At 37.8% G+C, this 26,460-nt stretch overlaps 1 protein-coding gene across 1 annotated transcript in view; it reads right to left on the bottom strand.

Moving 5' to 3' along the window:
• Positions 1-26,460, bottom strand: part of IRAG2 (inositol 1,4,5-triphosphate receptor associated 2) — a gene marked incomplete at its 5' end in the record, with an annotated part of 91,234 nt that overhangs the window by 30,664 nt on the left and 34,110 nt on the right. The window contains 7 exons of the mRNA XM_082849525.1: positions 4,600-4,681; positions 5,449-5,596; positions 8,117-8,213; positions 8,779-8,859; positions 9,949-10,010; positions 17,265-17,427; positions 17,851-17,965. Coding sequence (XP_082705651.1) covers positions 4,600-4,681; positions 5,449-5,596; positions 8,117-8,213; positions 8,779-8,859; positions 9,949-10,010; positions 17,265-17,427; positions 17,851-17,965 — 748 coding nt within the window. The remainder of the gene's footprint in view (positions 1-4,599; positions 4,682-5,448; positions 5,597-8,116; positions 8,214-8,778; positions 8,860-9,948; positions 10,011-17,264; positions 17,428-17,850; positions 17,966-26,460) is intronic.

Raw genomic sequence — 26,460 nt, 5'->3', positions numbered from 1 at the left:
CATCAGCAAGTGGGCAGACAGAGCACTGAGATTTGTCTCTCCTCTAAATATGACCCACTTGGTTTGTTTCCCTGGACTGGTTAGGCCAGAATTCAGCTGTTGAAGAGATATGTAGGTATATGTATATGCATAATATATGTATACGTATATGTGTGTATTTGAATCCTGAAAAGAACTCTGCAAAGCAATATCTCTGTTTCACAAGGGAACACACACAAATTGAAAGAGGTTAGGCCACTTGTGCGAGTTCACACAGCTAATAAGTAACAGAGTCAGCTTAAACCCACAACTGCTTAATTCCAAAGCCTATGCTATGTGGCTAAAAATTCTAGGTCATGACTGGGAAATATTTCAAATAAATACAAAAGTAGACAGGATAGAATAATTACCCTTTGTGTACCCATTCTGCAGATTCAACAATTAACAACCTATGGCCCATCTCCTTTCATCTATACCGTCACCCACTAAACCTACCTTAGCATTGTTTTGAAGCATATCCCAGATACCATAGACATTTCTTTCATAAATATTTTAGTCTGAGTCTCTAAAAGATGAGGACTGGAAATAATTTATTTCCTTTCTTCCTCTTTATGCTAAAATATCCCAAATAAATAGATTTCACTGGGTCATTAAAGTAGCTCTGTTCTCCCCAGGAATGTCCCAAACTGGACCCCAAATTATTTTACTAAGACACGTTCTTTTTGAGGTATCAGTCTTGCTAGAGTCCTTTGGTCACCCAAAGATCCCCTTATGAATACTGATGTTCACTCTTATCTCCTATTGTGCTTTCCGAAAAAGATGCTAGAATATAGCTTCCTCTATGAAAATGGGAGAGGAATTAAAAAAATAAATCTAAGGTTCTCAGGAACACCAGTCAGAAAGCAAGAGGGCGAGACTGTCAATTCAACAAGTCCACTGGGTGCTCACTCAGTGTTTTAAATAGACCCTGTAAGGAGTACAAAAATAAATAAGTCAATAGGCATTCAACAAATATTAATAGAGCAGCTACTGCACACCAAATCTATTCAGGCTGCTAGATGCACATTGGTTAATGGCCAAAGGCACTCTACACCAAGTTTACAATCTGATCCAGGAACATGTTAAGAAAACAAAGAACTACAATGTAACCAAAACATAGATGAGAGGAGCACAGAGTTACTGGGGTCTAAAAGAAAAGAGTGATCTTATTTTTTTCCTGAGTGCTACGGTTGAGAAATGAGGAAAATGAGGCCTGAATGACAAGACTTTTCCATAGTAGCAGAGAGGTCGAACCGGGGAAAACCCTCACTTCTTGACTTCTAATCCATTACGATTTCCATCTCAAGAAGGACTAGAGATGCTTGACGGTAAACATTTCTCACTACCACAAAAGGTTTCATGGAACACTTGGTTTTTGGAATGGGCCTTGACAGTCAAGTAGAATTTGACAAGTGGAGAAGTGGAAGTGTTCTGGGCAGAGAAAACAGCATAAACAGCTTTGTGTCACATATTCCAACGATACAGACCACCTGGTTTGGCTGACATTTAGGGACAATTATAAGGCATGGATGGGGAAAGGATGGAAAGGTAGGTTGCAACCAGATTAGAGAAGAGCTTGAATACCAGGGCAAGTTGTTTGTTTTGAAGGCCCTCAAGAGTGATGAAATTCCAAGAGTTTGAAGCCAAAGAGTTAGGAAAACACAACGATTTATGGGTCGCTGGGACAAACACGGATTATATGCTTTGTAATTTTAATTTCATGTTTCATCCTAATTCTTATGAATGAGAATGCATAGATAAGCATTATCTAAGGAGAGAGTTCTATTTGTTTAAGAGATGGGTGGGGGCATGAAGGGGTAGAAGGTGGGGATTTACTCAAGGGACAGGCATGAGGGAGTCAACAGGCTGCCCGGATTCTTCAGTGGAGCAGAGGAAAAGGGAAACGGTGGACATTGGTGGGAACAGCCATGGAGTGCAGCTGACAGATTAGTTCCTGGGGCCTATGGAAGAAATGGCACGGAGGCAGCAGGAAAACCTTCAGGGAATCTATACATTTCCGCAGGAGCATTTAACAGGAGTTTGTCTTGTGATCTCCGTTCGCTCCTACTTCATGGGTGTCGAGACAAAATAATTCGGTCACATATCCTAATGAGAGTGGATTAGGAGCTCCTTTTAGATACAAAAGGGAGCAAATGTATTTCTTAGCCAAAAAACTACTTTCAAGGTAACTAGGAGTAGTTATTATGATTGAAACGTCTGAATTCAGTGTTCTCAGAGGAGTTGTAAGAAGGGATTAATCTTTGAAGCTATACAAACTTGAATTTGAATCCCAGGTTTGCTACTTACTAGTTGAGTGATCCTGGTTAAGTTATTTAACCTCTCTGAACTTCAGTTGCCTCATCTGTAGAAGCAGAGAATACTTACCGTTCAAAGTTGTAGAGAGAATTAATAACATGGCACGTGGAAATGTTTTCCTACAAAGTACCTGGTACACAACTGATGTTGGTTCCTTCCCCTTTCTTGGTGAAATCAGTACCAGATAAAAGGGAAATTACTAACAACCAAACACCCTGTAAGCTTCCAAGTTCAACTTCCTTTATTAAAACTTTACAAGAACTGCTAAGGAATAGCAAAATAGATTCATTTCCTTTTTCTTTCCTTTTCTCAGCTATTCAATAGGATGGGGTACTAAGGAATGGAAAAATGTGAGATACATACACTTAAAAGAATAAGAACAACTCATATAAATCATTTTTTTAAAAAAACTCATTTTTTAAAATGGACAAAAGATCTGGGTAGACATAGCTCTAAAGAAGATATACACATGGCCAATGAGTGCATGAAAAACGCTCAACATCATTTGTCATTAAGGAAATGCATATCAAAACCACAAGATACCACTTTACATCCACTAAGATGCCTATAACCAAAAAGATAGACAAAAAATAATAGATACATGTATATATATAACTGAATCACTTTGCTGTACACCTGAAACTAACACATTGTTAATCAACTATGCTGCAATATAAAACAGAAATTAAAAAATCAAATTTAATTTAATTAAGAAAAAGATAGACAAGTGTTGACAAGGATGTAGAGAAAATGAAATCCTCATACATTACTGGTGGGAATGTAAAATGGTGTAGCTGCTTTGAAAATCTGTTTTGCAGTTCCTCAAAGTGTTAAACATAGAGTGACCATACGATGCAATAATTCTACTCCTAAATATATACCCCAAAGAACTGAAAACATATGTTTACACAAAATGTTTTACACTAATGTTCTTAGGGGCATTATTCATGGTAGCCAAAAAGTAGAAACAACCCAAGTGCTTATTGGTGGTGAATGGATAAACAAAAGGTGGTATATTCATACACTGGAGTATGATCCAGTCATAAAGAGGAATGAGGCACTGATAACATGCTACAACACGGACGAACCTTGAAAACATTATATTAAGAAAAGGAGCCAGTCACAAGAGGTCCGTACTGTATTATTCCATTTATATGAGACATCCAGAATAGGCCAGTCTATAGAGGCAGAAGGCAGATTAGTGGCTGCCCAGGGTGGAGTGGGGTGGCAGATAGGGCTAGACTGCTAGTAGGTGTGAGGTTTCTTTCGAAGGGGATCAAAATGTCCTAAAGTTGATTGTGGTGATGGCTGCACAACTCTGAATATTTTTAAAAACGTTTAATTGAACAATTTAAATTGATGAATTGTTTGGTAGGAGAATTATATCACAATAAACCTTTTTTATTTTTAATTTAATTTAATTTTATTTTATTTTATTTTATTTTTGCGGTACGCGGGCCTCTCACTGTTGTGGCCTCTCCCGTTGCGGAGCACAGGCTCCGGACGTGCAGGCTCAGCGGCCATGGCTCATGGGCCCAGCCGCTCCGCGGCACGTGGGATCTTCCCGGAAGAGGGCACGAACCTGTGTCCCCTGCATCGGCAGGCGGACTCTCAACCACTGCGCCACCAGGGAAGCCCAATAAACCTTTTTTAAGAAAAGGAAGAGTGATGGATTTCCAGATTCTGGAACAGAATGGTCTGCTCCATTTGACTGAGAAGATGACGTTCCCTCAGGCTCAGACTGCTGACCAAGGAAAGTGCTCCAGGCACATCTCCACGACCTGGGGCATTTGCCTAAGTGCCCTCAGCTACTCAGTATTCTCTTCTTGGGTAGAGAAGTACTATTAGCACCTAACTGCAGCCATGGGTACTCCTTGGGCTTTGCCTTACTCTGTACAGCAAAGTACCAGCACCTCAAAGATAATCTAGCCTTTACCTCGAGAGAGTCAATGAGACCTGAGACTCCTGATAGCCAATAGTGAATTTAAGTCCCAAACCAGCCTGCCTTTCAAACAAAAAGTTCAGCACACTTCATCAAAATCTCCATTTGGTTATATATCCTTGAGTTTATACTACAGAAGGGGTAGAAATCCCCCCAGATGCCATCAAAGGTTGACATTTCTCATGCATCTGAATTCTGTGGTATAAGACTTGTACTTGCCATAAGAGTCTCTATAATACTTAAACAAAACAAAACAACACCACAGAAGAGGGTCAGGATATGGTAGAGCTAAAAATGAAGTTGAAATATAGTCCAATACTCACTTCCATACTTAGGTCATTATTCATCCTGATGCAACCTGAAAGATCTGGTCCTGGGTGGGGACCACCTGTAGGGCCTGGACACCTAATAATAGACAGTAAAGTTCCTTAATACAGGTGGAAAAACTGCAAATTTCAGCAGATACCAATCTACCACATAGTTCCCCTTCCCTGCCCCAAGTTTACCGAATTTCTAATTAAGTTCATGTCTTAACGGAGACATGATGAAAGAGAGCTCTAAGCTCATCAGAGAGAGAGGTTATAACCATAGAGAATCTAGTCCCAAATGAAAATGAAGTATTTGCAATTCAGAGTCTTGCTTCCTGACCCTCGATACAGAAAGGAAATTTCATTGGGGTGAACAGTGCTCACAAACTCCACTGACATTTCTGAACTTTTCCTAAGGAAGAAATGTCTGTGTACTTAGAAAGGTGAGTGAGCTCAGATGAGCTTTGGGAGAAGGTATGTACGAGCACAGGGATAGAGTCCCAAAGACTTGTTCACCTGGAGTGTAAAGGAATAGAAAGATGATCGAAACCTAGCTGAATGAGTTAACCTAGCAGTACATAGTATATTCCTAAAAACTGGGAAACATTTTAAGTAGCCTAATTTGTCTTTTACACTTTAAGAATGGATATCATGAAATTCAAAAGAGCTATAGAGAAAACTATAAAGGTATCTTTATTTTAAAATTGTCAATTTTCAGAAAGTTAGAGAAGTTACGCAATAAAAATTCCACAATCAAGATGTCGTGATGTCAAGATACGAAACTTTTACTGATTAAAAGTTTAGGCAATAGGAATAGGCCACCCACGAAAAGTAGGCCAAGTGTATTTTGCCCTTTTAACTTACTTGTGCCTTCCAGTCACATCCAAAGCACCTTCCTCTACTTCTCCATATTTGGGCCTTTCACGTGAAGCATGGATTCGGTTGGCTACACATGAGAAAGGTGTCAATTCTAGTCTTGGAATTGCTGTAAGACTATCCAGATACAAGGCATCTGCAGTAGAACAGAAAAGAATAAATATAGAAATTAATGGTTCAAATTATATATATATACTATTTCTTTTCCTCTTGGGAGATTAGACCATTTCTGAAAAAACAAAAGTCAGTTCAATTCAATTAACATTTTTTTTTGAATTTTTGAATTTTATTTTATTTATTTTTTTATACAGCAGGTTATTAGTCATCCATTTTATACACATCAGTGTATACATGTCAATCCCAATCGCCCAATTCATCACACCACCACCATCCCCCGCCGCTTTTCCCCCTTGCTGTCCATACGTTTGTTCTCTACATCTGTGTCTCAATTTCTGCCCTGCAAACTGGTTCATCTGTACCATTTTTCTAGGTTCCACATATATGCGTTAACATACGATATTTGTTTTTCTCTTTCTGACTTACTTCACTCTGTATGACAGTCTCTAGATCCATCCACGTCTCAACAAATGACCCAATTTCGTTCCTTTTTATGGCTGAGTAATATTCCATTGTATATATGTACCATATCTTCTTTATCTATTCAATTAACATTTTAACATTACAACCCCCCACCCCCTAAATTTTGATGCCTAGTTATGAGGGGTAGAAATGCCAGTTATTTTTTTAAGCAGGTGGTAGGGGTGAAGGAGGAGAAACAGAAACCCTTACCTAGTAAGCAACTAGAGGGGTCAATAACAATCTGCTACCAGGGGGCAAAATCCAGCCAGCCTCCTGTTTTTGTAAATAAAGTTTTATTGGAACACAGACACACCCATTCATTCAGTATCATCCAAGGTTGCTTGTGGGCTACAACAGCAAAGCTGAGTAGTTGCTGCAGAAACCGTACAGCCTGCAAAACCTCAAATATTTACCATCCGGCCCTTTACAGAAACAGTTTATCAACTCCTAAAGAGAAAAACAGTTCGACATTGTAATTGTAAACCACTGAAGAGTGCAGGAAATAGGGTGACAATTTTTTTTTTTGAGGAAATTGTCTTGTCACGTTTTTCTGAGTATAGGAAGCAGCAGAATTTAATAGAAAAAACATAGCTTTGAAATTAATCACAATTTTTAGTTCAAATCCTGACCCTGACACATAAACCAGGTGTGTGATCTCGGATAAATAACTAAACCAACTCAGCCTCAGTTTACTTACATATAAAGTGTCACATGGGGACTTCCCTTGTGGTCCAGTGGTTAAGAATCCACCTTCCAATGCAGGGGACTCGGGTTTGATCCCTACTTGGGGAACAAAGATCCCACATGCCTCGGGGCAACTAAGCCCGTGTGCTGCAACTACTGAGCCCACGCGCCACAACTAAAGGGAAGCCCACGTGCCAAAATGAAGTGCCCGTGCGCTGCAATGAAAGATCCTGCTTGCCACGACTAAGACCCAATGCAGCCAAAAATAAATAAAGAAAAACTTTTTTAAGTGCCACATGACCTTAGGCAAATTATTCAGTGTTCCTGCTAACTTATCTTTAAAATGTGAATTACATTAGCATGTACCTCACAGGGATATGGTGAGGATTAAATGAATTAACAGGTACATGAACATACAGGTCTGCAAATTACTCAGTGTTCCTGCTTCCTTATCTTTAAAATGTGAATTACATTAGCATCTACCTCACAGGGATATGGTGAGGGTTAAATGAATTAACAGGTACGTGAACATACAGTTCTGAGAGCAGAGAACTGTTCCTGGCACACAGCGGGCACTCTTTCAGTGCTGCCATAGTATTGTTACCATCACTGAGTTAGTGTGGGTAAAATCGTCTCTGTAAAGCACTTATCTACTGTCTGACACAAACTGGCCACTTGTTAGTAGTGGTAGCAGTTTTCTCTCTTCTGGTTGAAATGATCCACAAGTCACTCTACTTGCTTCTTATTCCTTCTTAAATTTATTTTGATAATCATCCCATTTCTTTTGTCATTTCGGAACCAACCATTAACTTTTGCTTTCAAGCACATCCAGGTTGTGATGAGAGATACCACCACTTTCAGCGTTTCCTAAGATAAAGTTCATTCTCCTTAGACTGGCATTAATAGTCCATGAGGTGACCTACAACCTGCTCCAAACTGAAATTCTACTCCATCCTGACCCAAGCCCTCTTATCTCCACGGTAACTTATCCAGCATGGACTCTTCTCCAAACACTTAAAACTTTTGCATTTTTTCCCCCTCATGTCATTCTCCCCAGTTGGAATACTTTTTCCATGCTTTTTGCTTTTCCAAATGCAGCCTGTTTTTCCATGCCTGGTTCAACACTCATTTCTTCTACAGAGCCTTCTCTGAACCCAGGTCTTACTTCCTTAATAATCTGTGAGCTACTTTAGGACTCACTCTCTAGTATACATAAAATAGTGCCTTGCACAGAGTAGGTGGTCAAATATAAGTTGACTGACTGAATTCAGGGATAAACATCTAAGTTTTCAACATTTGCTATATAATTGTGATTAATTATTTTCCCTCTCAAGAAGAACCCCACCCCCAGCTGTGTCTGACAGGGTATAGGAAAGGGTCTATCCACGCTTACCCAGCAGAGGTGTGTACCAGCATGTACGTCTGAAGGTCAGGGGTAGCCGATGTATTCTTGCTTCTTGATCACTATATCCTTTATGGCAACACTGCTTCTGAACAGAATATCAAGTACTATTAGCTTTCCAAAGGGCTGTAATATATTTCATAATCTCTCTTCATCTCCAGAATTAGAAAGAATATCACTGTTCTCCCGCAAGAGAGTTTGAGAAGAAAATAAATGACATAAAGTAACAAAGTTTTCATGCTTTGGATCAAAAGGGACGTAGCTTATAAGTAAAAATGTAATTCTTGTTAAAAATCACTCTTCAATAATTTAACAGAAAGATAACATCGATTCCCAATAATCAACACTTTCATATAAACAAAGGCTTTGAGGAAAGAAATATGAGTGAGGGGCAAGTTTAGTTATATAATTCTTCTTCATGATACCATAATCAAAATTTTTAAATAGTACCATTTCCTAGGGCCTATCAAAATTGTGTGTGTGCACATGATAAAGAAAAAAATAGGTATCTTGCGTTGTCTGATACCCTCTCAAGAAAATCAGTATAGCTTAGAATTCTAACTTTCTAATACACATTGGACTTAACTTTCTATTTTGGCATAGTAGGAGATTCACAATTGGCACTTAAATAGTTTCAAAAAGCTTAAACTCACCAACTGTTCCTGGAGAGGTTGATGAATTCTATCCGTGCAGGACAAGGGATCGTAGTGAGGAAATTCCTCATCTAAACAGCTCTGTCATGAGAAAAATGGTGGAGTGCATTCAAAGACAGAATGATGGGAGAGTGACAGATACAAAATACATTAGATTTAAGATGTGATGCTACCTGAGAAGGAGAAAATGGACTAGTTCTTTATCTTGTATTTTTCATTAAGGGAACAAGTTTGTAATGGTAAACCTCTCACTGCATTTTCCCCATTACTTGTTCTAGGAATGAAATCCAAAGATCAGGAACAGGAAACTGAATGGCTTTGTCACTGAAATCTTCAAGCAGAGACCAAAGAAGCTTGTTGGAGACATAACTCAGAGAGTGAAAATGCTGTCTGTGAAATTTCTACAGCAATAAAATTGCGACTTTTGTCCAAGAGGTAGATACCTGTCTATCAGTTACATTGTAATAGAAAATTGGTGTTCTTGAGATGATTATGGAGATTTTTCCAGTTCAACTTATTGTAAGGGGATTTTTAGGCACTCTGCCTAGCTTAATCTCCTACATGAATTTTTTTTTTCTCCTTAAACAGATGTGCCTGCATTATGCCCTAGAAACAGATACATGCAAATATCACCCTTCTCTCTTTCCTCCTCCAGCCCCTTCCCTCCAGTGCCAACCTTGCTGTTCCTTATGTTCTTTATTTATGAACAGAAAGGAGAAATTCACCAAGTGTCAAAAGGGAAAGAAATACATTTAACTGTACCATGGATATCTTGAGATATCCAGACAGAGAGGAGTTGAAAGTTTAATTCAAATAGGAGAGAAAAGAGACAGCAACCATCAAAGCCCACTCAAGAGTCTCAGAAAGGAGGTGCCTAAGACTAGCAAACTGGCCCTTTGCTAACAGATACAGTTCTGAAATGCTCCCTCTCTGGAAGATGTTATTAGGAGCCACGCACTCATGTGCATTCCCCCCTCCTGTTTTACTAAATGCTTTCAGTGCATAAGAAAACAAAGTCTACCAGAGCATCTTTTCTAACTTGATTATTTAATTTTATGGCTAAAATTATTATATATTATAACTTAGCTTCAAAATCTTAACACCAACTGGACAACTTGCCCACAGTAAACACATATCACAGAGGTTTGGGTCTTTTTGTTTGCTTTTTACCTGAAACAGCAAGCCATGGAGTTGTCCTTTAATTAACTTCTTTCTTAGTGACTCAATTGTTGCTATAAAGAGAATTTATAACCAGATTAATATGACAATTCGTAACCCCCTTTTCCCTTAGTTCATTTTGTAAACTTTTTTCCCTAAAGATTTTTTGATGTGGAAAGATTTTTTGATGTGGACCATTTTTAAAGTCTTTATTGAATTTGTTACAATATTGCTTCTGTTTTGGTTTTTTGGCCCCGAGGCATGTGGGATCTTAGCTCCCCGACCAGGGATCGAACCCGAACCCCCTGCACTGGAAGATGAAGTCTTAACCACTGGACCACCAGGGAAGTCCCATTTCATAAACTTTTAACAGCTTTCAATTTGAGGCCTGAGGAAAGGAAAGAGAAAACAACGGCTTTTGAGAATGACGTTCTCAACTCATGACTCGTGAAACTGGGAAAGCAGAAATAAAACAGGTAGGAGCACCTAAACCACTATTGCCCTTGAGTATTTAAAATTAACCTTGATAGATGCAAGTGAATTATCTTCTAGAAGTGAGTCACAGAATTATTCATGCTAAAAAGGGAATACACCTCAGAGGTCACTCGGTCCAACCTCCTACCCATGGGGAAATTGTCTCTTCAATAAGCCTCTGCTTGAGCTACAAGCAATGGAAGCCCTGGAAATGGAACCATAGAATCCCAGATTCCTACAAGTAGGTCTGGGATCATGAAGACACTGATATCCAGAAGATTTAAGTGGATAAATGGTTATTCGTGGAGCCGAGATCAGACTCATAGGACAACGCTCCATTCACTATACTCTTTTGTGAAATTAAAAATACGTGTCTCTCTACTTAACTGAAACCTGCTTCCCAGTAACTTCCAAATTGTCCTCTCTGGAATAATGAAAGTGATAAAAATACCTATTTAACTTCTTAAGTTAAATAGCCACATATTACTTATTTGACAATCTATACCCTTTGAAAGATAGCCAAGAACCAGAAAATAGGCTGAAATCTTTGGAACAACCGAGATAGATGTTGATATCCATGCCCTTTATCCATGCGGCAGATCCTCACAGTTCACTCAGACAGTGGGCTCTGAATTTATACATAATTCTCACAAGCTTGACTGTTTTCTCAGCCCACAGATGATTAAAAACAAAAATTAAATGAGGGTACGAAGCTCCGTTAGATGGAGGTGTATTAATAGCTGCCACTTAAAAAAAAAAAACCCACTAACAGCCAGGAAAATTAACAGCAGATACTCTGGTGTCCAAAACACATAGAAATCTGGTGCTTCTTATTTTAAAGACCAACAGTTTTATATCTCAGTAGCTTGAAGAAATTCTGCGCCATGAAAATAATGCTAATACATGTGGAAATTATAGAATCTAATTATAAATATCAGGGATAAAGAGCTTGAAAAGCTTCAGTTATATGGAAAATTACCCATGTAAAATTTATTTTGTGAGAATATTTTTTTGTAAAAATAACATTTCCCAATTAAGCTTGACAGTGTTTATGAGGCCCACAAGGAGGAAAATATATTTTTAAACTATTTCCAACATATGTAAGTAAGTTAAGAAAAAGTAAACTCTTAATACTTAGAACTCTAGTAAAGATTCAGTTTTTAAAAATTCTCTGTGTTAACTGTATTAAGAAGTAAGGCTCTGTCCTCCTCCTGACCTATATCTGAGCAACAGCAATCAAAGTTTTCAGAAGTGGCCAACATTATGCTTCTGAAGTTGTGTATCTCAAAACACTGTCTTTGAATTTCCAAATTAAGCTTGTGTTCAGAAGAAATAATGAGTTAGTATAAGACTGTCTAAATTGCCCATCTGCTTTCCCACCAGGCAATCTTGATTTTTAGAAATAGTCCATCTCAAAACAAGTTCCAAGTTGTAAACCTCATTTCAACAGATGTTTTGTGCAATGGGTAGCAATTATTTTCATATGTTTCATAAGGCGAAACAAGCTGGCTTATGACGTTAATTTGCAAGTACCTTTGCATTCTTCTTTATGTGTTTGGAGTTGGACCTGCCATGTCTCTAGGGCATTTAGGTTTCACATGGAAGCAACTAAAACAATGGCCACTGTTTCCCCTGCTGTTGCCATCTGTGACGTAGGATGAGAACAGTTGTCTTGGATACATTTTCTTTGAAGGAAGCTGAGATAAAACAACTTTCTAAATGACTATGCACTAAAGCTTTCAGGCAAAGGCCCTGCGATTAATTGGCTGCTGAAAATCAAAACCATGATATTGAGCTGTAATAATGTTAGGTATCAATAAGCGTTGACATTTATGGATTATGGACTTCATAACACTGTAATATAATGTGTTACTCAATGTTCTATAGCATTGTGCATTACAAATATTAAAGTTCATTGAAATCCATAGACTAGAAGAAAATAATTCACAACACACGTATCTGTCAAAGTTCTTGTATCCAAAATATATAAAGAAAAGAAATCCTACAACTCAGTAACAAAAGGACAAGTGACCTAATTTGAAAAAGGGCAAAAGACTTAGATACTTCACAAAGAAGATATACAATGGCTAATCAGCCCAACAAATTAAAATCACAGTGAGATACTCCGTCATGTAGAGAAAATGAAAAAGACTGACATCACCAAATGCTGGGGTTGTGGATACCTGAAACTCCCACACATTGCTGCTAGGAGTGTGAAATGCTGCAAACTCTATGGAAAACTGCTTGCAGTTTCTTAAAAAGTTAGAATTACAGCTCTACTATGATCTAATATCTCTGCTCCTAGATATTTATCCTAGGTTAAACAAAAACACAGGTCCACACACAGACCTATACACAGATGTTCATAGCAGCTTTCTCCCTAACAAAAAAGTTAGGCCAAAAAAGTTCGTTCGGGTTTTTCCATAAGATTATGGAAAATCATCTTGGCCAACCCAATAATTTAGATGTCCAATAATAGGAGAAAAGATAATCAAGTTGTGGAATGTTCTTACAAAGAAATGTGATTCAACCATGAAAAGGGCATCCCATTGATAAATACAACATAGATAAGTACTACGCTCAAGGAAACACACACAGACACACACAAAAGCATATACTGTATAACTCAATTCTAGAACAGCCTAAACTAACCCACCAGTGATAGAAATCAGATCAGTGGTTGCTCCTTGTGGTGGTGAAGGTAGAAGTGGGGAGGAACTGGGAAGTAGCACCAGGGAACTTTCTGGGGTTATAGCAGTTCTGTGTTTCGATGTGCATTTGTCAAACTGGTTCGACAGTACACTTAAGATCTGAACGTTGTATGATATGTTAATTACTCATCAATAACAAAGAATTAAAAAACTACAACAAGAGGGCTTCCCTGGTGGCGCAGTGGTTGAGAGTCCGCCTGCCGATGCAGGGGACACGGGTTCGTGCCCCGGTCTGGGAAGATCCCACGTGCTGCGGAGCGGCTGGGCCCGTGAGCCATGGCCGCTGAGCCTGCGCGTCCGGAGCCTGTGCTCCGCAACGGGAGAGGCCACAGCAGTGAGAGGCCCGCGTACCGAAAAACAAACAAACAAACAAACAAAAAACTACAACAAGAACGAAAACAATGGGGCTTATAAAGTAAATAGGGTTAGGAAGAGACCGCTAAAAATGTATATGCAACATTGTAACCAGAGTGCTAACAAGCACAATTAGTAGTAGTACTTAAAAAGATAACATGGATCACTGAGACATGCAACTTAAAATGGCTAAAGGCTGACTCCCAGGATCCTAGAAATGCACAAAAACAATGGAGTGGAAATGCTGGTGGCACTTTAAATGGCACAGTGCTGGTGGGGTGCTGAGAAAATGCAGATGGAAGTGGAACTCTGAGGCAGTGGGGCTGCTACAGCAACGCGGGCAGGAATACAACCTGCCGCAAAACGGAGCTCTGCGGGGCTGGGATGGCGCGTCGCTGGGAGGGAGGCCCAGGTGCAGACCCTTGTTTTTAATTTTCTTAAAATAAAGGTGAAAGTCTCCTGCTGCCTCTTAGCAGCCGAGCTGAGGGCTTTTTCCTCTCCTGCTGAAGGTTATAGTTGTATTCCTACCAATCCAGGTCCTATACCCAGGAAAATTGTGAATGAAATGCCCATATTATCCTTACACATCTTCACCCATTTGTCAATCATGAAAGAGACAATTTACGTGATAGAAACATACTCTAGCAGAATAGACTGTACCCAGTATGGCCAAGCATTAGCCACTGTTTGCATTTGTTACGTTATTTGTAAATTAACAACTCTGGCATTTTCTGGAAGAAGATACTGAGGCTCAGAGAGGGAAAGAGATTTGCCCAACTTTATCCAAGTCTTTTGTAGACTTAGAATCTAGGTTTGTTTAACCTCAAATCCCATGCTCTTTATCTTTGTGCAGTACTTTCTCCTAGATTATTTCATCCATAGCTGCATCTTTCATTTGGGAAAATGTAGGCCCCCATCCCATCAGAGCTGTCCAGCAAGCTGTATTTGACTTTGGTTCTCTCCTTGGTGCTCACCCCAACACCTGTGTTTAAGTGTCTCCATCACCTGAATCCCCCTTCCTGTCTCATTTCCCTCTTGTGTACTGACTGCTCAGGACATGTGGCTCTCATCTTGCGTTCATCCTCAAAGCCGTAGGCTGTTATCTGCCCCATACATCATGCCCTCCACGCTAAGAATAGCAAGCTAGAAGAGAGTTTCCAGTGAGTTCATCTAGGTGAAAGCCTTCTCTTAACTATAAAGTTCATATCAGATACTATGTTCAAATAAGGAATTATAATATACAGGAGCTTCTCAGGCTCTCTCTCCAAAGAAATATTTATGGTTTCTAAAGGAAATACTTACAGTTTCACTCATTGTCTGTTGAATAAGCAAGTCAATGAAGATTTTATGTAGATAAGGGCAAAAAAGGATGAATACTAAAGGGGTGATAGCTTGGATTAGATCATTTAGTCTATGTTTCCTGCACATTGGATTCACCCTAATATGTTGCATGCATGCCCTAGATCTAAGAAGCTTTATTCCTTTTTAAAGCAAACATTCATTTACATATGCACTGTTGCCTTTGTTAAGATACTTAGATACATATGAAGAAGCAGAAGAAAGAAAATATATGTTACCATTCAAGAAATTTAGTAGTTCTAATGGTGCATTTCAGGGGGGCAAGCAGGCACACTAATTACCTCATAAATCAGTTCAGTCCTGATGGCAACTGAAAACTTGAACAATATTATTTATTCAACATTAAACTCAGGTATCTCATCAGATGTCATAAGCGACTTCCTACTTCCAGTTTGTGAACATTGTCATTGACCTAAACATTTGGATACAACAACCGCATCCTCACACAATTTGCTAATGACCCTGTCTTAGATGCAGCAGAAAGCAATTGCCGTAACACTTAGTGAATTTATGACGCTAACCGGAAAGCTTCACAAGAACTAAGTGGATTTAAACAGTTTTGTTGTCTGACTCAGAATTCAAACAGTATGTGATGGCAGTGGTCATGGTGGAATGTGTGAGGATGTGTTTGTGTTGTAACTGTCCTACCTTGTTGACGTTTGTTCACAGTCTATCTGGAACATCTGCTCTATAGACTTTTTGAAAATATGTGCTACCCTCTTCTTATAAAGGTTGATTTTTAAGGGCATTATTGGAAAGATCTTCGTAAGCAAAGGGTCTTAAGAGCAAAATGTGGATAGGTATGCCTTCTTTGGGCAGCAAAAGATACTAACAAGTAAAGGAGCTAACAAAGCCTGTGAGACTGTGAGCAATTCAAGACAGAAAGGAAGCATCCACCCTACTTTATCCAGCCAGAAAAAAAATACATGCATTCAACATAGGGCAGCTTTCATATTCTATTTTAAATGATATTTGGACCAATTATCCCCTGAGGATAGACTGAGAAGACACTAGCAAGTTCATAACATTGAGAACGTATATTTTGGAATAAGTTACAAAGGCTGACTTTTCCAAGAAGGTACTACAAGCCATAGTAGGTGGGAGGAGGGGATAAATCCTTTGTTTTATAAAACTATGGGGTATAATATTGATTTAAGCAAAGGATAAAAATAACTGGATCAAAGGTTGGACCTCTAAGCACCGTGTCTAAAGCAAACACACCATAAACCAAATTTGGAATGCCTTAACGAAGGCATGATCATGGCTCAAAATTAACAGCTCCAATCACAAGGGGACATTCTCCAATGCCCTCTGAGCAATACAAAAAATAACATAAAGATTATGTAATTTAAAGCATGCTTTACATTGTCTGACAGAGTTAAGCAGAGTAAAATGACACTTACTGTTATTGAAAATGATCAAGTTCATTGATCATGGCTTAGAAATAAAAAATAGGCTTAGCAATAAAAAATAATAAAGGCTTAGAAATAAAAAATAATAAAGTGTTGAATAACCACTGCTATCTTAGAACTAGCCAATTCCTTTAAACTCTTAAAGAGCTTTCTCAGATAACAGTAGAAAGGGTACAATAAATCCAAAACAAACACAAGTCTGAAATTTTCCATCACTAGCTTACCTTAAGTTTCTATTTAGTTATTACCCAAACCAATAACTTTCTATAAAAAGAACCTTTATACTGCTAGAACGAGAAGCTGGCTGGACAAAGGCAGTTGTCTGATAAATGGTCACATACATAAGCTTCATTTTTACTGAACCATGTTTCTAGAATAAAATAAGCTTAAAAATAATCTGACCTCTGTAATTTGACAATTGTCTTCTCACCCCAGTCCTCAGTAAATGCTTATCTACTTTTAGGTAAAATGGCAAATGTTCTAGTTTTTAAAGTAAAATATATAGGTGAAGAACACAAAATTTTAAAAGAATTTTCACACATATATAACATTTTGATACACATTGAATTCATAAGTATTTTGCTCAACTCTAAAATTACTGCTTAAAAGAAAATAGAGAGGCAGGGCCTCTTCTACCATATGATGGGTACAAACCAGCTAATAAAGTCAGAGTAGAATATGTAAACAATTTCCAAGTTCAACTATCTCATGCATACAAGATTTTTTTCCATGTTTACTTTTAAAGATATTGAGAGGTTTTGTTTAATTTTTAAAGAAATAACAGTCATGGAAAAATCCAGCTTGTAGTAGACAACCAAAAGGGAAAGTTAATGGTTAAATCCAGCCACCTAGCCACTAGGCAGATCTCTCTGGAAGCCCATAACACTGCTTCTGGAGCCATTTCATCATCATGAATTCAGTAATAAGATAGCAGCTGGAATCTAGAAAAATGGCTGTAGTCCTTCTGCCCCCCCTCAGAATGGACTGAATTCAGACATAACAAATACTTGCTACTCACTTTTCGGTTTTCTTGTCTTCTGCTCAAGTGTCTGGCAAGTGTTCACTAACTCAGTATTTATAGTCTGGAGATTTCGTTGATCCGAAATTGCTTCCTCTAATTTACGCAGCAAAGGCTTAGCTTTTTCCCTGGCAGAGTGGGCTGCCTGATCTCCATCCTCCACCTGGATACCGACAGTTAATGCTGGATTTTAGCAGGGTGGCCGGGAAAGAAAGCAATTGAGCACTCACTCTTATGCACACGAAACTGAAAATGTGCTTTTCTTCTCAGGGAAGTGATAAGCCTCCACTGAACTTCTGCAATTCTGTGTTTGCATGGGCTTCGTATGCCTGAGCTATTTCTACAGCGGCAAAAGTCTTGGTATGTCAAGTCGCCTCTTTCTGCAAAGTTGCCTCTTTCATCAGCAGGCTGTTGACACCGCCTCTTACAACTCCCCCTTTACTTCCTCCGCTCACTGCTAGTCGAGAGGGACTGAACTTTGCAGTTCCTCTTTGTTTTTTTGGTTCCTCCTCCATTTTCACTTCAGGGTTTTAAGGACATCTGAGGAGACTTCCTGTGCATATAATGTAGTCAAAGGCCACCTTACCTGCTCCGCTGCCCCCTCCAACCATTGGCTGGCTTCTTGGACCTTCTTCCTGAGGATGGCTTCCTGGTTGACAGCATCCTCTTGCAGTTGTGTGATGGCTTCTAGTTGTTTCTGCCTAGTTAAAAAAAAGTTCAAACCACAAGCTGTCAGTGACATTTCAACTAAGAGTCACCCCCTGGGAAGTTATGACAAATTCAAACTTAATATACTTCCTCAGAGATGAGAGGAAAAAGTGAAAGTATTTACAATATAGAAAAATGCTTCACAAATATAGAATTTTAATTAAAGCAATCGTATTGATCACTTAGTCTGATAACCTCACTTTACAGATAAGAACATTTAGTTTCCTATTCTACACTGGAATATTCAGTTCCCCACAAGCTACATTAATAGTACTTAGCTACGTTGGCACTACAATAAGGTCACTGTGACAGGTACCATATTTACATAGCACAGCTAGCTTTTTCAAAAAAAAAAAAAAAGAAAGGAAAGGAAAAGCGAAGAAGGGAAAAGAAAAAAGAGAGAAAAAAAAGAAATAAGTGCTTTGTTTCAGGACCTTAGCCTTTCTCCTTAAGAATTGTCAGTCATGGTATAACTATGTGCCATGAGCACAGGAAGGGCTGCTCCCAAGAACAGACAAAAGTTAGCTGTTAGTATTTCCACTGCAGTCCTCTCTTTTCTAAAGCCTTTCCCCTCCCTTTCTTCCTCACCCCAAATCTCTTAGTGTTGTTATGTTACTTCTCTTTTGGATCCAACCCTAATCCCCCAAATATATAAAAATGCATCTGTTAGCTGATGAGATTATTTAAACCATGTTATATATCAATATATCAATGGCTATCTGGAAACAACGTGACCTGAATAAGGATATTAGCTCAAATGAATGAGAACCTTTGGGAGTTTCAAAGCAGTGAGGAAGACATTGTCAGGTTTAGGCCTTGTACATACCTCTCAAATGTTAATACATAGTCAGAATCCCATTGTACATTGACATAAATCCAGCCCTGATTACAAGAAGGACCATATGAGAGACAAAGATGGTTTCAGAGAATGCTTCACCACTACGGTAAGCCAACAAACAAAACCCTAACCAAAAATAAAAACAACCTAACAACCTAAACACACATTCTACTGAGCATTGTCCAACAGCATGTAGTCAGGTTTTTTTTTTAATTGTGGTTAAGAACATTTTTAATTGTGGTTAAGAACATTTAACATGAGATCTACCCTCTTAGCACTTTAAAGTGCACCATACAGTACTGTTAACTATAGGTTCAATGTTGTACAGCAGATCTCTAGAACTTATTCATCTTGTGTAACTGAAACTTTATACCTGTTGAATTACAACCATCCATTTGCCCTTCCCAAGCCCCTGGAAACCACCATTCTACTCCCTGCTTCTGTAAGTTTGACTACTTTAAATACCTCATGTAATCAGAATCATGCAGTATTTGTCCTTCTCTGACTGGTTTATTTCACTTATCATAACATCCTCAAGATTCATCCACGTTATCACATGTGGCAAAATTTCCTTCTTTTTCGAAAAGCTTTCAAAAACATTTTTTTTTAAAAAAGCTGAGCAATATTTCATTGTATGTATATACCATATTTTCTTTATTTATTCACCCTTAATGAACATTTAGATTGATTCCACATCTCGACTATTATGACTAATGCTGCAATGAACCTGAGTGTGCAAATATCTTTTCGAGATTTTACTTTGAATTCTTTTGGATATATACCCAGCAGTGGGATTGCTGGATCATATGGTAGTTCTATTTTTAATTTTTTGAGAACCTCCAAACTGTTTTCCATAGCAGTTGCACCATTTTACATTCCTACCAACAGTATACAAGGGTTTCAATTTTTCTACACCCTTGCCAACACTTTGTATCTTTTGGGTTTTTTTTTTTATAATAGCCTTCCTAACAGGTGTGATTCATTCATCATTGTGAATGACTCATTGTGGTTTTTAATTGCATTTCTCTGATGACTAGTGATGTGGAACATCTTTTCACGTACTTGTTGGCCAATTTTATATCTTCTTTGGAAAAATGTCTATTCAATTCTTTTGCCCATTTTTAAATTGGGTTTTTCTATTGAATTGTAGAAGTTCCTTCTATATTTTGAATGTTAACCTCTTTTCAGATATGTGGTTTGCAAATATTTTCCCCCATTCAATAGGTTACCTTTTCACTCTGTTAAATCTTTTGCTGTGTGCTTTTTAGTCTGATGTAGAACTACGTGCATATTTTTTCTTCTGTTGCTTGTGCCTTTGGTTTCATATCCAAGAAAGTATTGCCAAGACCAATGTCATGAAGCTTTTCCCCTAAGTTTTCTTCTAGGAGTTTTACAGTTTTAAACCTTATGTTTTAGTCTTCAATCCATTTTGAGTTGATTTTTGTATATGGTGTAAGATAGGGTTCATCTTTATTCTTTTGCATGTGGATATCCAGTTTTCCCAGTATCATTTGTTGAAAAGACTATCCACTCTCCATTGTGTATTCTTGGCACCCTACTTGAAGATCAGTTGACCATACATGTGAGGGTTTATTTCTGGACGCTCTATTCTATTCCATTGGTCTGTAGCTTTGTAATATATTTTGAAATCAAAACGTGTGATACCTCCAGCTTTGTTCTTCTTTCTCAAGATTGTTTTGGTCCTTTGTAGTTCCACATGAATATTAGGATTGTTCTTTTCTATTACTGTAAAAAAATGTCATTTGAATTTTGGTAGAGATTGCATTGAATCTGTAGATTGTTTCGGGTAGTACAGACATCTTAACAACATTAAATCTTCCAATCCATAAACACAAGATGTCTTTCCATTAGTTTGCATCTTCTTTAATTTATTTCAGTGTTGTTTTATAGTTTTAAGTATGCAAGTCATTATCTCCTTAAAGTTTATTCTTATTTTATTCTTTGGATACTATTTTGAATAGGATTGTTTTCTCAGTTTCCTTTTCAGAAAGTTTATTATTAGTGTATAGAAATGCAACTGATTTTTGTATGTCGATTTTGTATGTTGCCACTTTGCTGAATTTGTTTATTAGTTCTAACTGCTTTTTGTGGAGTCTTTCTATATACGGATCACGTCATCTCCAAATAGAGATGATTTTACTACTTCCTTTCCAATGTGGATGGCTTTTATTTCTTTTTCTTGCCTAATTGCTCAGGTTAGTACTTTCAGTACTACATTGCATAGAAGTGGTGAGAGCGAACATGCTTGAGCTGTTTCTGATCTTAGAGCAAAAGCTTTCAGTCTTTCATCATTGAGTATGATGTTAGCTGTGGGCTTTTCACATACAACCTTTATTATGTTGAGGTAGTTTCCTTCTATTTCTAGTTTTTTGAATATTTTTATCATGAAAGGTGTTGAATCTTATCAAAAGCTTTTCTGCATCAATTTAGATGATAATGTGCTATTTATCCATCATTTTGTTAATGTGGTGTATCATATTAATTGATTTTCATATGTTGAACCATCTTGCATCCCAGGGATAAATCTCACTTGGTCATGGAGTATCAACTTTTTAATGGGCTGTTTAAAATGGTTTACTAGTATTTTGCTGAGGATTTTGTATGTATATTCATCAAGGATGAATAGTTTTCTTGTAATGTCTTTGGTTTTGGTGTCAGAATAATGCTGCCCTCATAAAATGAACCAGGAAATGATCCCTCATCTTCAATTTTTTGAAACTGTTTCAGAAGGACTGACATTAATTTTCTTTTAATGTTTGGTGATTCATCAGTAAAGTCATCTGGTCCTGGTTTTTTATTGGTTGGGAGTTTTTTGAATACTGCTTCAACCTCTTTACTAGTTATGAGTCTGTTCGGATTTTATGTTTCTTCCTGGTTCAGTCTTGATAGGTTGTACGTTTCTAGGAATTTATCCATTTCTTCAAAGTTTTCCAATTTATTGCTGAATAATTGTTCACAGCAGTCTCTTATGTCCCATTGCCCCCCTGGTGGCATCAATTTTAATGTCTCTTCCTTCATTTCTCATTTGAGTTTTCTCTTTTCCTTAGCCTAGCAAAAGATTTTCAATTATGTTTATCTTTTCAAAAACAAACAAATCAAGTTTCATTGATATTTTAAAAATGTTTTTATATTATCTATTTTGTTTATTTCTGCTCTAATCTTTATTATTTCCTTCCTTGTGCTTACTTTGGACTTAGTTTTTTCTTTTCTTTTTATAGTTCCTTGAGGTGTAAAGTTAGGTTGTTTGAGATCTTTCTTCTTCTTCTTCTTTTCTTTTTTTCAGCTGTGCTGTGCAGCTTGCAAGATCTCAGTTACCCAGTGAGCCTCTCACTGTTGTGGCCTCTCCCATTGCAGAGCACAGGCTCCAGATGCGCAGGCCCAGCGGCCATGGCTCACGGGCCTAGCCGCTCCACGGCATGTGGGATCCTCCCGGACTGGGGCACTAACCCGTGTCACCTGCATCGGCAGGCGGACTCTCAACCACTGCGCCACCAGGGAAGCCCCAATATATTCTGTAGCTATGTGGTGGAATCCTTTATATATGTCTGTTAGGTCCATTGTATCTGTAGTATTGTTCAAGCGTGCTGTTTCCTTATTGATCTTCTGTCTCAATGTTCTTTCCATTATTGAAAGCAGGGTATTGAAGTCTCCTACAATGACATTATATTGCTATCTATTTCTCCCTTTAATTCGGCCAATGTTTGCTTTATATATTTAGGTGCTCTGATATTGGGTGCAATTATATTTATAATTGTATCTTCCTGGTGAATTGACTCATCGTTTTATAATATTCTTTGTCTCTTGTGACAGATTTTGACTTACAGTCTATTTTTTTGGACATAAGTATAGTCATCCCTGTTCTCTTTTGATTAGCATTTGCACATAATCCCTTTTACCATGCCTTCACTTTCAGCCAATATGTGTTCTTAAATCTAAACTGAGTCTCTTAGAACAGTAGGGAGATGCCTTAAAAAACTAAAATAGAGCTACCATTTCAACCAACAATCCCACTCCTGGGCATATATCTGGAGATAACCATAATTCAAAAAGATACAGGCCCCCCAGTGTTCATTGCAACACTATTTACAATAGCCAAGACATGGAAGCAACCTAAATGTCCATCAACAGATGAATGGATAAAGAAGATGTGGTATACATATACAATGGAATATTACTCAGCCATTAAAATGAATGAAATAATGCCATTTGCAGCAACATGGATGGTCCTAGAGATTATCATACTAAGGGAAGTAAGTCAGACAGAGAAAGACAAATATCATATGATATCACTTATATATGGAATCTTAAAAAATGTCACAAATGAACTTATTTACAAAACAGCAACAGACTCAAAGACTTCGAAAACAAACTTATGGTTACCAAAGGCGAAAGGTGGGGGGAAGGCATAAATTAAGAGTTTGGAATTAACATATATATACTACTATATATAAAATAGATAATCAACAAAGACCTACTGTATAGCACAGGGAACTCTACTCAATATTCTGTAATAACCTAAATGGGAAAAGAATCTGAAAAAGAATGGATATATGTATATGTTTATACATATAGCACTGAATCACTTTGCTGTACACACGAAACACAACATTTTAAATCAACCATACTCCTATATAAAATAAAAAATTTTTTAAAAAATGAGTCTCATAGACAGAATATAGTTGGGTCTTGTTTTTTAATCCATTCAATCTGCTCTATGCCTTTTATTTTGGGAGTTTGATCTATCTACATTTAAAGTGATTATTGATAGGGAGGGACTTACCATTGCCACTTGGTTAATTGTTTTCTGTCTTGTAGTTCTTTTGTTCCTCTTTTCCTGTCTTCCTTTGTGTTTCATTGATTTTTTTAATATTGATATGTTTTGATTCCTTTCTTTTTCTTTTGTGTATCTTTTATAGGTATTTTCTTTATGGTTACCATGGGACATACATAAAACATCTTACAGTTATAGTAACCTATTTTAAGCTGATAACAACTTAACTTCAATCACATACCATAAACCTACATTTTTACCTCTCTGCCCCCCATTTTATGTTTGATGTCACAATTTATATCTTTTTATATAGTATACCATTAACAAATTTTTATACTTTTGTTTATAATACTTTTTAAAAACTTTTATCCTAGAATTAAAAGTGATTTACTGTGTTTGCCTATATATCTACCTTTACCAGTGAACCTTATACTTTAATATGCTCTCATATTGCTGTTTAAGGTCCTTTTGTTTCAACTTGAAGAACTCTTTTTAGCATTTCTTGTAAGGCAGACCTAGTGGTAATGAACTCCCTCAGCTTTTGTTTGTAGGCAAAGTCTTTATATCACCTTCATTTTTGAGGGACAGTTAGTTTTGCTGGGTATGGTGCTCTTGGTTGATAGTTCTTTACTTTCAGCACTTCAAATATATCATCCCACTCCCTTCTGGCCTGCAAGGTTTCCGCTGAGAAATCCACTGATAGTCATGAGATCTCCCCTGTACCTGACAAAACCCTTCGCTGGCTGCTTTCAAAATTCTCTTTGACTTTTGACAATTTGATTATAATGTGTCTCAGTGTGGATTTCTTTGGGTTCATCTTATTTGAGATCTGTTAGGCCTCCTGGGTCTGGTGTCCTTCCCCAGATTTTGGAAGTTTTCAGCCATTATTTCTTTGAATAACCTTTCTGTCCCTTTCTTTCTCTCTTCTCCTTCTGGGACTCCCATAATACATATATTGGTCTACTTGATAACATCCCTTAAGTCCCTTAAGTTTTCTTCACTCTTTTTCATTCTCTCTCTCAATCTCTTTTTTTTTTTTACTCCTCTGACTGGATAATTTTCAATGACTTCTCTTCAAGTTCACTGATCTTTTCTTCTGCATCTGCTATTGAACTCTTCTGGTAAAATTTTCAGGATTCTTCTGCTCCAAGATTTCTGTTTGGTACTTTTTGTCTCTTTGTTGACAGTCTCACTTTGTTCATGCATTGTTCTCCCAATCTCATTGAACAACTTTATGACAGCTATTTTGAATTCTCTGTGGGGTAAATCATTTATCTCTGTCTTATTAGGTACAGTTTTTGGAGATGTATTTTGTTCCTTTGTTTGAGACATATTTTCCTGTGTCTTCATTTTTCTTGACTCTTTGTATTGGTATCTTCACATCAGAAAAAAGATCCACCTCTCCCAGTATTAGCAGACTGGACTTATACAGGAAAAATTCCTTACCAGTCACTTTGAGCAGAGATTCTAGGAGCCTCTCAAATCTTTATGTTGGTTCAACCCACCATTTCTGTTCTTAGTGGAACCTAGGCATCCAGGGTATAAGGATCCCATCATCGCTCTAAGATGGGTGTGACAGAAGCCAGTCTCTTAGGAACCCCCCAGAATAGCTGGAATGTTGGATGTGTGATCCAACTCTTTCTTTCCCTAGGGAGAAGCTGTGATCCGGAATTTTTTATCTGCTTACTCTCTCTGAGCTAGGGGGAGGGACTATGATGAGTGCTTGTGTGCCAATTCAAACCATTGTCTTTGTTCTCAGTGTCCCCCAGATGTCTATAGTACACCCAGTTCTGTCTTCATTCTGAGACAGGTAAGACAGAAGCTGGTATTTTGGGCAGTCCTCAGCAAAGTTGGAATGTTGGGCACAATAGTCCAACTCTTTCCCTATTCAGGAAAAAGCTAGGAGCTGGGGGGTTCCTTCTAATCATATAACACTGTGCCAGGAGCAGGAATTATGGTGCAAGGGTATCTAGAATTTTCCTACCATCTTTGATGTGGTTGGTTACCCATCATGGTTACCCAAGGTGAAGGAGCCTCTTAAGTATTAGTTTCTGGGTTTCTCACAAAAGGAATTTGCTCATGTATTACTGTTGAGTCAGTGTACCCATTGGGAGAAGGAGGGTCCAGTGCTTCCTATTCCACCTTCTTGCTGACATCACCTCCTCTGTTTTTTAACACATCAATTTTATCTACTTTTATCTTTTCCGGGAATAGTCTAAGCTATCAGGAGTGTCCATTATCTTTCAAGGGGAAGCCAAAGGACTGTAAGGCCCAACAGAAACCCATATTTAATGATACTAAAGCTTTTAACCACTTATATGTATTTGTACCTATAAGACAATAACATTTATTTACCTTATGAAGCACAGCAGCCTTAGAAAAAGCTTTAAAAAATTAGATAGTACCATTCATTAAAGATATTCAACAAATGTTGAAACTTCAAAGATTTTTCTTCTATAGAGATTTTCATTATCATGTTGAGAGGCATAGTAGCTTTAGCTTTGGGTGTGCGTGTGTGTTTAAATTCAACAACTCTCCTTGCTAACATGTCCTAATGCTAAATCTTGATTTTTTTACTCCTGCCACGTCTGAGTCTCCCCCAGACTTTGCCATCTAGCACCTCATTTACCTAGCTTTCAGACCAAAACCACCTAAGTCAAGGATGATTCTCTTTCTTGCATTCCCACATCTAATTCACTAGTAAGTCAGATCTGATCTATCCTCAAAATATAGTTTGAATCCAACCATTTCATATCACCTTCATAACTATCACCCTGGCTCACATTATACTCCTCACCTGGACTATTACAATAGCACTTATCTCAGGGGCTTTCTTGACCATGACTCAGTAAATATTT

This window comes from Leucopleurus acutus (genome assembly GCF_964270905.1).
Source record: "Leucopleurus acutus genome assembly, chromosome: 11".
Classification (NCBI taxonomy): domain Eukaryota; kingdom Metazoa; phylum Chordata; class Mammalia; order Artiodactyla; family Delphinidae; genus Leucopleurus; species Leucopleurus acutus.
Note: the sequence above shows the minus strand (reverse complement) of the source record. Positions and strands in the feature narration are given on the sequence as shown.